Here is a 12215-nt window from a genome sequence, read left to right on the forward strand (position 1 = left end):
TACTTAAAGCAAATGCAGCAATAAGGTAAGCTAGATACACAAAATTAAATGAAAAAATAGAATCTAATTTTGAACTATTACTGCTTTTATTTAAAGAACATTAGATAACATCCATACAACCCATGAGTACCAAACTGGGGACTCTCCTCTATTAGAGCAATATGCCCTGGTAGGGATTAGTAGTATCCTGTTGCGGCACCTGCTTGCATAGGGAAAGAGAAGCAGGGGAGAACCAGCTTATTGTCTATGGAAGTTATAGAACCAGCCATGCCAGGTGCGAGGTCGCAGGATCCCCATTCTCCTGAAATGTGGAGATTCCAGTCGTGGGACCTTTACCAATGAGACATTTATGGCATATCCTAGTTGGGTGCCCCTTTAGCACTATAAATTATCATCTGCACAATGCATGATGAATAAACTAACTGCCACAGAAACAACTTCTGAAAAACAAGCATTACAGTACATAATATTACCTCTGGAGTTACATTACGTTTTTTTTCATTACATTCACTGTCACTAGAGCTGCTCTCGCTATCAGAATCAGATTCAGAGCTGGTTTCAGATTCACTGGAACTGCCAGAACCTCCACTTGAATTTACCAGGTTGGCACCAAGAACTGTTGGCAAGGGAAGGCCACTGAAAAACACAAAGAGCTAACATGAATCTTAGAGCAAGTGATTTTTTTTAAATTTCCTCAAAATGTATATTAAAAATGTTACAGTGAGAAAGAATTTTGCAAGACACCTTCTTCTATTTTTTTTTAAATATCTTATATAATCCTTACACTATTCAGAACAAAACCATCAAATATAATCAACTTTGATGGTGAGCTCACCCAGTGATTTGTGAGTGTGTATTTGAGGTCTTGAAAAAGAGTTGCAAACAGATTTTTCACATCCATGATTCCTTCATTGGAAGAAAGTTGGCTTTCTGGTTCAAGTGCAGGAAGAAGCCACTGAAAGGTAGCAGAGAGCTCTCAGTATTAATAGTAATATATGCAGAAGGTGGGCGGAGAAGGAAGTCTGTGTTGGGATGCTTGAGCCAATAGCTGCAGAGTAATGTGTGATGTCAGAGACCGGGACATTGTTTTGGAAACTTCTTCTGCACAGCCCAGTAACCTGTAGCATTAGTTGTTATTATCTGTGGTGTCAAGGAACTATAGTGTACAAAGCACCTCGGGAACGTGCATTTGGAGGACCAGAGTGAAAGAATAAATGGCCCTGGTATGTTAAATCTTCCTAATTATGAAAATGTGCCCAGAGTTTTAATTTTAATGCGTTTTAATTTAAAGGGTAACTAAACATTCAACAAACCTCTGACATGTCATAGTGACCCCCACCGATTGCTAAAACAAAGCGGCAGAAGCGCTTGTGTGAGCGCTGAGCCGCTTTGTTTCTGTTTTCTGGGAAAGCCGATATAGCGGTGTACGGCCCCATAGACATTCTATTGAGCCCGTACACCGCTAAATCGGCTTTTCAAGAAAGCAGAAACAAAGCGGCTCAGCGCTCATACAAGCGCTTATGCCGCTTCGTTTCAGTTATTGGTGGGGGTCTCGGTGCTCGGACCCTTTAGTTTAGTTACCCTTTAAAAAGAAACATGGACTGAAGCAAGAAACATATGAGATAATACTTACATTTATAGTGTAAGTTAAACTTTGGTGAACCAAAGGCAAACCTATATTTAAATATTAGGGAAATTGGATATTGTGCAATTCCATCATATACTTCTAATATTTTAATTTTTCCCTTGATTTTACAAGAAACTAGTGACATCACTGAAGCATAAACCATAACATACTTTGATGTAACATAACGCAAATACAATTAAGGCTGAGTTCACATCTACACTGTGAATTCTCTTTTTCTGTTCCATCATAGGAGAAGAAAAACGGAATGCAATCTGTGACAAATTTGTCACATGACAGACACTAACAGCTTCCGACAGACCCCCACCGACTCGAGTTCAGTCATGGTGTCTGTCGTTTCGCTGTAAAAAATAGCGTTGCTTAAAATGTGATGGAATCTATGGATGAAGGCTCCAAATGCTGCCTTCAATGTAGATGTGAACAGTCCTAATGAGAATGACCATGCCTATAGGAGAAAGTCAAGTGTCATATTCAGCCTTATAAACAAACACAGTATAACAACTTGGAAACTCTTCTATTTCTCATACACAATAATGTAGACCATGTGAATTATTTATGGTTTTTATATTTAGAACTGCATTTACAGCAAGGTACAGTAATAAGAAATAATCTCATATTGTATTATTACATATGTCACTTTCTATATTTCATAATTGCTTTATAATAAACATCCTGATTTCTGATACACAGTAAGTAAAATCTCAGGAATACTTTGCATTGAATTATTAATGGTCACACACCATTTATATGTAAAGCTTCCATGATTCAATATTTGAATGAATGGAACAGAAGGTAACAGTTTCTTACATTTTAATCACTACAACTTGCTATAAATTCTCTGGGATACTGTCAAACATGTCAATCTTGCAGCATTAAATACTTATTGGAAATGACAAGCATTTCTGATAAATACAGTGGAACTAAGTCCATTAAATATTTATAAGATGATCTATTTTGAGCGAATTTGACTTGTTCGGATCAGGTCTTGCAGAGCAAAATATGTTACAATTAGACCCATGGTAAGTAAAAAAATAAAAGTTAAAGGTATATGATGTTCTGTATTATGTCTTGGTCGATGGAAACAGTGAAGGTTATTTTTAAATATGCAAAACCGAGGCCCTGCTGTGCCCATGGCATTGTCATTGTGCCTATTTTGTTTGCAAACTGACTTATTTCCTCTGGAGGCAGATGAACGTATGTTGTCTAGATGTCTGCGTGCTTCGAGGAGGGGATCACAGAGACTTGAGATTAGCAAGACACCATCTTTGCTATCATACACAAGAGGTGCTTTGTCAGGCACTATTTAAATACAAGAACATCAATCTCACTAACTGATGTGTATCTACTATAGTGATCCTCTTCTCTTAGATAGAAGAGGAACCTGTGGGTCTATCAGGGCATATGGGTTTAGGAGCAACAGCAATCACTATTTCTACAATGCTGGTACTATTATTTTTGCCTCTAGAATTCCTCATCCTAACACCAGTGGAGGTCTCTGGGTCCAATACAACTTTGAGAAAGTCACCATAAAGTCATGAGACACCCAACCAATGGACTGGTTAAGTGTCAAAACTGTATCTGGAGAACAAAATAATTTGTTTCGTTGAAAGTTTCAGACAGAGATACAGAGTCCTTATGAAATAACTGTTATCACAAAAGAGGGGTGGCTTTGTCAAAAAACCTTACGCTCTCTGTCTGCATTGTCTCTACTATTCCCTAAAAAACTGGATATTCCTATTGAAATAGTATAGGTAAATATAATAACACAAGCCTGTCTCAACATTCTTGCCATCCTGCAGTTCTGTTCTTCTAGAATACCTAGGCAAAATAAATGATGGTTCTGCTCTACTAGAACACTTGGAAAACAATGGCCAAACATCCCAGTTGACTGGCTGTACAATCTACAGCTTGAAATGGAGCCTACAATAGGGTACTTTGAGTTGTCTCATCAGAAACAACCCCTTTCAAAACGCGGCCCCTGAGGCGAACAAATGATCGCCCAAAGTCCTGCTCCCAGCACCCTCACTCAGGCATGTCCCCTGCAGTGGTCGCTGAAATAGAAATTTAGTATTATATGGTCCTAGTAATACAAGGTGACTCGACTCCACCAGAACAGAAGACACTCGTTTAAAGCGGCTATCCGTTCTGGCTCATTGACGGGGATCCCGAGCGGTGGAGTCCCTCTATGATGTCTATATTTCCTAATAGGGCATGTGCACAGGGGTTGTTTTCATGAGCCAGCCTCTTCAATAATAATAATAATTTACCCCGTGAGAGTAGAACACTAGCCGAAAAAATGTAAAAGTATGTTTTCTTACCACAAAGAGTCATAGTAAGGTGTTTTGGAACTATGACGCAGTTAGGAGTATTTTTTTTTTTTTTCATATAACGGTATATTTTTTTAGGGATTCATATTGACGTACATGGACAATAATGGTCATAATTAAGATAAAAATAATTATTACAAAGTTGGAAAGATTTTTTTGAGATAGCCCTGACTCTAAGCTTGAGTGCACTTGACAAGTCCTGACCAAACAAGTCCTCCTGAGCAGTTCCCAAATTGGTTCATAGTAGCGCAACGGCCTCTTCAGCAACTGTTACTTGAGCTGTAAGATGTGAATAACACCAGCCACTAAGAGGATATTCATCTGATTGCAAATTTGCACTTGTTAATACAAACTGGCTTCCAAAGTAATTGCGACTAACTACTTATCAGAGCTACAACAATCACATTGATTTTTGTGCATTTAATTCTACCCTAAAGATGTTGGAGGATTAATGTATTGGCTTTTAATCCTTGTTGAACTAGTTATTTCTCCTTTCAACATCTACTGTTGTTTTATTCAGTGTGAGTCGCAACGCGGCAAAGACAATTAGGTTTTAGAACTGCACATGTATTTCTAAACACCAGGTGTGACTGTTAGATGTCTTATAGTTTCCGCACCTGGAAGACTAAATATAATAAAATATGTACTGCCTGAGATTATTAGGTTTGCATAAAATATGCTTTATTTTCCAATTAAATCAATACACAGGATACAAAAAACACAAAATTGATTTGACACATTAGCAACATAAAACCCAAAGCAATCTGTTAAGTAGAGAATCTTATTCGTTTTTAACTATTATTACCTTAATAGTTACAACTAAGTACAACTGACTTAAATATATCAATCTGTCTACTACCAAAATCGCGCAAGTACATCAGAAAATTTGTGCCATATTTATTGCTGCATTGCATAATTTTCTTCCAAATACAGATAGACTCATCAGAGTAGTACAGGTGAGTTTGCCATTTGGCACAACTCATTTTTGTATTGCAATTATTATCTGTGATTTTATTTTTTGATCTTATCCGAGTTACTATGGTGCACAAAATAAACTCTTCAATAATAGATTTAGCTCTGCTATCTATGTATTGATGCTTGAGAAAGGCTCTAGGTTTTTGAGCCGAAACATTGCATTTGGGCTAATAAAGCCCTTTCTTTTCTAACACCTACTACTGAATGTGCTGCCTTTTTTGTGTTTTTGTTTTTTTTTGTGTTTCTTTATGTATTGATAGTAGTGATTTTAAAACAACCTGTCAACAAACAGGGCTCTTTAGGTTAGGAAATCTATAAAACTGAGGGTTCAATTTATTCTGCTAAGGTCTCCCACACACAAGTGTGTTTGGTCCGTGATATACGCTCCGTACGTCGGCCGCATTTCCCGGTCCGAACACACTGCAGGGAGCCGGGTCCTAGCATCATAGTTATCTATAATACTAGGTGTCACAGCCTCGCTGTGGGACAACTGTCCCGTACTGTAATAATGTTTTCAGTAGGGGACAGTTTAGAAGCTTTGGGATTTTTCAAGGGAAACTTCCTGCTTCGATAAGTTTTGAGGAGTGTAAAAATTAACATGTGAACCTCTTCACACTGATGATTGTAAGGCATAGCTCACTAAGGAGAGAGAAGTCCCACATTAATGTTTGTGGTGGTGTTCCTCTTACCCCTCCACCATCAAATTGAGCCTTAAAGGAGTTGTCTCATCAAGGCAACCTCTGTCCATATGATCTATCAACAACACAGCAGCGGTGGACGACAGCACGTCTCGATGATCTATTGGTGCACATCTCACTACCGTGGGTCCAGATATTGTAGTCAAGAAATAGAGTCAGCACTCAATGTATTTCTGATGCAATTAGTATTTTTATTAGAAATAACACATTGCCAATGTATACAATGGCACAGCGTTTAATAAACAACATGTATGTATTAACGCCCTTCTTCAGGCATTTCCAGTAGTAGAGAGAAATTGGAAGCGGCGAGTGCACTATTATTGTATATGAACGTCATAGAGAAGGGTCCTCCACTTACTACCCACTGTTTTAGTCAGAGCAGAAAGCTGCTCAGTAATTGTGGCTCCTGCTTTGGTGGACGCACCCTGAGCATATATTACATAGTCGTTCATTAGCTAGAATGAATACTAGGAATGCTACATTACTTCCCCAGCATTGTGAGCTGATTGCCGCAGGTTCCAGGAGCCTGACTTACTGCAATGGGCTGATGACCGGGTGGCATTTTTTAAATTGAAGGGCTTGTCTTCATGAGACACCCCTTTAATAAATGTTTAGTAGGTATAATTGCCATAATAAAGGTTTCTATTGAAATGTCCGTAAAAAATCACAATCATTCAAATTTCAATGCTGGTCCTTGACAGCTGGATACACAATCCCTTGTATGTAGGAAGATAAAGTTTGGGTGTTCTATGTACAACATTGCCGCTTTTCTCATGTAAATAAGAGAACATTAATATTGAAATATTCATTTAATCTTTCCAGCGGCAGTGTAAGAACCAGAGGAATCTAATAATGTCTGTTATACTGACAGCCTTATGTACAATAAATAAATAAACTCTGCTGGTAAAATTGCAGATAATGCTTAACAGATATTCAATTACTAAAATAATCAAGAAAATTCACTTGCCAATAGTTTTGACTGCAATTTGGCTCCCTGGCTTCGAGCAGTTGGCTGTTCCGTCATTTCTAGTGTGGCTGTTCCTTTTGAGAAAATTCTAGGCTCTTTCTTTTTTTTCGTCTCTGAATTCAATTACGACAGGCTCTAATGTAATCTATTATTGGGGGAATCTTCGCACCCTCCTCTCTGTTGTTCAGAGTGGCTCAATAATTGAGGTAAGCCCAGGTGTCGCTCATTATAGGTTATTGTGGACTCTCTGAAAATGGGGAATCGCAGAATTCACATGTTTTTTAAAACACTGCTTGTGTGAATATCAAACAGGTCTGATTCTGAGGCTGCGTGTACATCATTCATATAGGAGTACTATAGCACCTGTCTATCAAGCCAGTACCAACTAAATGATGTAAAAAATGTGAGAACTTGGCTTTTCACAGTAAAACATAACTATTATTGTTTCTTCATTATACACATATACAATGAAGTGTCAGACCTCCAACAAAGTGTTATCAATATAGTGACTTCCTTCTTCCTTACTGTCTTCTACTGTATGTCTCACTTCTAATCAATTATTCTACAGAATAATGTTTTGCCCGGTCTTTCTCTTTCAATAGAGCTTCTTCAAATATAGAAGTTATCATTTGTATTCTAACCACTAGAAGAACACAGAATAAAAAGTGTAAGGCACTAAGACCAAAGTAACAATGTGATTAATTTTCGGATATATTTTTACAGGGGTCAGAGCTCTATTTCTCTGATATTGAGCAGAAGAAATGCTTATTGAAATGATAGCCTGCAGCGGGGACCACTAGGGGGAGCTCACTGGGGATCGATTTATACAGCTCCAGTACAACTCAATAATAAATCTTAGGTAATTTTCTTAGCCCTACCTGCTAAAGCAGCCAGAATTTTATAGTTGAAGGGGAATCCATCAGCAGTTTTGACCCATCAGAAGTGCTGACAGAGCTATATAGAGGACGGGGAGAGCGCTGTAACCATACGTGGGGTGATGCTCACGTAGACTTTAATCCACGTTTTAATGCCCCTGGTGCCATGATCAGAAGTGCCCCATGTTCTCTCCTGATTGGACACTAAATCAGTAACTCAGAGCAGAGGGGAGATGTGTCCAGTGTAGAGATGCCAGATCACTGCACATGAAGGGACAGCCCCATGGCACTTGCCATGGCAGCATTTGGGACAGTTAAACATGGATTTATCGGTCATGCAAACTGCATTACCATAAGCCTACGTATGGTGACACTGATCTCCACTTTAAATATTTGCCTATGTGAAGGGAATCAGGGGATCTGGAGCTGTCATATCAGAAAAAAATGGAGCTTTGACAGAATTTGGACCTATAAGTAGAATATCAAACAAAAGTTACATTCATTTTTTAATTTTTTTTCGATTTATAGGAACATAATACAAATCTTTTTTTGACCATATCAAATTAGAGATTTAGAGTAAGATTTTTGGCTTGATGAGAAACACAAAGTTGTGTCATGGGTCAGTGTGGGATCAATGTCTTCTAGCTATGATACATTGCAGCATTTGAATGTTAAGTCATAGGTTTTTCTTGACATTCATTGTGCATCCTATGTCGTTTATTTATTCTGTGGAACTTTATGTGTCTATAGGGGCATATGGCAGAGAATATATTGGTTCTCATTAGTATTGAATAATCACACAGAACTACAAAATTTTTCAGCTGTGCAGCTATTCAGTGTTATCAGTGATCCCAATTAGTTAGATTGCCTAGTGTTTTCATATTCAGGGACATTGAACAAGAAGCAATTAGCACCGGCACCATAAAGAAACACCTGACACATGTATAATGCATAAACTATTACTAATTGAGGGCAAAATATTAACGGAATACTTTATATGACAACTGAATAATTTTTATTTACAACACTTAAGCTGGGTTTTCACGTAAAATCCCTGCAAAACAGCGCGGTTTTGCCGCGGTTTACACTACCGTTCAAAAGTTTGGGGTCACCCAGACAATCTTGTGTTTTCCATGAAAACTCACACTTATATTTATCAAATTAGTTGCAAAATGACTAGAAAATATAGTCAAGACATTGACAAGGTTAGAAATAATGATTTTTATTTGAAATAATAATTTTCTCCTTCAAACTTTGCTTTCGTCAAAGAATGCTCCATTTGCAGCAATAACAGCATTGCAGACCTTTGGTATTCTAGCTGTTAATTTGCTGAGGTAATCGGGAGAAATTTCACCCCATGCTTCCAGAAGCCCCTCCCACAAGTTGGATTGGCTTGATGGGTACTTCTTGCGTACCATACGGTCAAGCTGCTCCCACAACAGCTCTATTTGGTTGAGATCTGGTGACTGCGCTGGCCACTCCATTACAGATAGAATACCAGCTGCCTGCTTCTTCCCTAAATAGATCTTGCATCATTTGGAGGTGTGCTTTGGGTCATTGTCCTGTTGTAGGATGAAATTAGCTCCAATCAAGCGCTGTTCAGAGGGTATGGCATGGCGTTGCAAAATGGAGTGATAGCCTTCCTTATTCAAAATCCCTGTTACCTTGTACAAATCTCCCACTTTACCAGCACCAAAGCAACCCCAGACCATCACATTACCTCCACCATGCTTGACAGATGGCGTCAGGCACTCTTCCAGCATCTTTTCAGTTGTTATGCGTCTCACAAATGTTCTTCTGTGTGATCCAAACACCTCACACTTCGATTCGTCTGTCCATAACACTTTTTTCCAATCTTCCTCTGCCCAATGTCTGTGTGCTTTTGCCCATATTAATCTTTTCCTTTTATTAGCGAGTCTCAGATATGACTTTTTCTTTGCCACTCTGCCCTGAAGGCCAACATCCCGGAGTCGCCTCTTCACTGTAGACGTTGACACTGGCGTTTTGTGGGTACTATTTAATGAAGCTGCCAGTTGAGGACCTGTGAGGCGTCTATTTCTCAAACTAGAGACTCTAATGTACTTGTCTTGTTGCTCAGTTGTGCAGCGGGGCCTCTCACTTCTCTTTCTACTCTGGTTAGAGCCTGTTTGTGCTGTCCTCTGAAGGGAATAGTACACACCGTTGTAGGAAATCTTCAGTTTCTTGGCAATTTCTCGCATGGAATAGCCTTCATTTCTAAGAACAAGAATAGACTGTCGAGTTTCACATGAAAGCTCTCTTTTTCTAGCCATTTTGAGAGTTTAATCGAACCCACAAATGTAATGCTCCAGATTCTCAACTAGCTCACAGGAAGGTCAGTTTTATAGCTCCTCTAAACAGCAAAACTGTTTACAGCGGTGCTAACATAATTGCACAAGGGTTTTCAAGTGTTTTCTAATCATCCATTAGCCTTCTAACACAGTTAGCAAACACAATGTACCATTAGAACACTGGAGTGATGGTTGCTGAAAATGGGCCTCTATACACCTAGGTAGATATTGCATTAAAAACCAGACGTTTGCAGCTAGAATAGTCATTTACCACATTAACAATGTATAGAGTGTATTTCTGATTAATTTAATGTTATCTTCATTGAAAAAAACTGTGCTTTTCTTTCAAAGATAAGGAAATTTCTAAGTGACCCTAAACTTTTGAACGGTAGTGTATGTAAAAAAAAAAAGCATTTTGACCATGACGGGTGAACCCAGCCTAAAGGACTCAGATGTATCGCAGATTGAAGGTCCATTTACATGAGCAGATATTCGTATTAGCGATCTTTTATATGACTGCTGCAAGGGATCGAATAGCGATTACAGACAAGTATTTACACACAATGTTATGGTTTTCCTAATAATAAGAAATATATTGTTTCGTCGTGCATTTAACATTGTCATATAGCTGCTGTAAAACAAATGGTTCATGTTTACATACCACAATGTCAGAACGACCAACAATTATTTTTATGTTTGAATAAACGATTATTTGTACGATCAATCAGCATTTTATCGCTAGTCGTTCAAATGCTACACCTACAGGATTAACAATAAGCTTACCGCCAATGGAGGCAGACTAAGCAGCTACTACATGGTCCTGGGGCTGTGTGACGCCAGCCCCTGTCTCACCTCATCGATTGCTGACATATCATTATTTTACTGACAAAGTCGCCTGCAGATGGGTTTTCTGGTGCTTATTGCTGCCTGCATGTAAGTCTATGAGAAAAACAACCCAATCACTCAAGTATAGAAATTAATTTAGAAATGTAATATTTTTATAATTTTCCAAAGATTTTTAATTTTCGAGATATGAGTTTTCTTGGTCTGAATGATACATTTGTAACAAGCAATTTTTTTCGATGTTTCGGCCTATGCATGCTGTATCATCAATGCCGGTTTATTCAGCGTATAACACTATGAAACCAATCTATGCTTTGTCTTCTTGAATAATATAGCTAAATTATCTCTGGCTCTTATGTCATGCATTTATATTTTAATTTCTCTAAAAAATAGGCAAATCAATCTTATTGAAGTTAGTATGTCATCGATCCGTTTTCCCTTTGGCATACATACCTTTTCTACAAATTTACGTAAGCCTCAGTGTATTACCATATTATATGTATGTCCAACATGAAGTGACCACTTAGTATATGTATATATGTATGTATATATTATTGTTTATATTTTGTTTCTTTTTGCATATCTGTTAAGCGATTGTGACAAAGCCCTGGGATAGGCCGAAACGTCAAAAAAAAAACACCTGTTACAAATTTATCATTCAGACCAAGATAACTCATATCTTGAAAATTAAAAATAATCAATTTCTAAATTTATTTCTATACTTGAGTGCTTGGGTTGTTTTTCTCATACAAATTGTGGGGTGTTCAAACCCGAACCCTCATAGCACCTGAACATTTTAGCAAGGAGTGCAGTCCATCAATTTTCCTTCTGCCTGTAAGTCTAAACAGAGACAGGCAGCCTGCCCATCACTGCTGTGGCTTAGAGGCTCAGCTGGCCAATAAGTAAAGTGACTCTGCCTCTTGACTTTTGGGGCGCACCCCGTAGCTTTACCTCTTCACTTTGATGATCGTTGCTGCCTGCTTCTATACAGTTCTGCTCCAGGCCAATCCAAAAACAGTAAGTCCACTGCAGACTGCAGGCAGCAAAGTGGGAGACTGTATTCTGTCAGCCACTGAGTTGCTGACAATAGTCACCAAAATGTTTTTTTTTGCTTGTCTTGTCTCTTTGGTTGGAAAGTGGTCGTTGCTTTTGCTATGGGCCCTGTGCTTTTTATGTACACCCTCATAGATGCTTATCTCTGAACATAAGCATAAAGGTGTTTTCTGAGACATGCCGCTGACATCTATGCGAGCATGCTTCCGTGGAGTACAGCAGAATATCTGCTGCTGAACTAAATATCGCTGGCATCCCGGCCAGAGTGACCAAGCTACAGACCCCTGATGATGAGTATTGAAACGCGTAGGGTCGGTTGTGAATAGGAATTTTTTAGCATTGGGAACACTAGCATTGTTTGTATACCTCAACACTAGGAGCTTCCGGTGCGGTTATCACGGACTCTAGTGTGAATTAGGGTCAAGGCTATTGTTATGCCCATTTTTCAAATGCTGATTCCGTATTGATATTCTTGTTGAACACTGAGCTATAGTAGGTTCACAATTGAATTAGAACTCAGAGT

The 12215-nt window shown here is 38.5% G+C and overlaps 1 protein-coding gene across 1 annotated transcript in view; it reads right to left on the reverse strand.

The window, feature by feature from the left end:
• Positions 1-12215, reverse strand: part of AFF2 (ALF transcription elongation factor 2) — a 413486-nt gene that overhangs the window by 42453 nt on the left and 358818 nt on the right. Inside the window, exon 10 of the mRNA XM_075835883.1 lies at positions 474-636. Coding sequence (XP_075691998.1) covers positions 474-636 — 163 coding nt within the window. The remainder of the gene's footprint in view (positions 1-473; positions 637-12215) is intronic.

Source organism: Rhinoderma darwinii, chromosome 8 (genome assembly GCF_050947455.1).
Source record: "Rhinoderma darwinii isolate aRhiDar2 chromosome 8, aRhiDar2.hap1, whole genome shotgun sequence".
Lineage (NCBI taxonomy): Eukaryota > Metazoa > Chordata > Amphibia > Anura > Rhinodermatidae > Rhinoderma > Rhinoderma darwinii.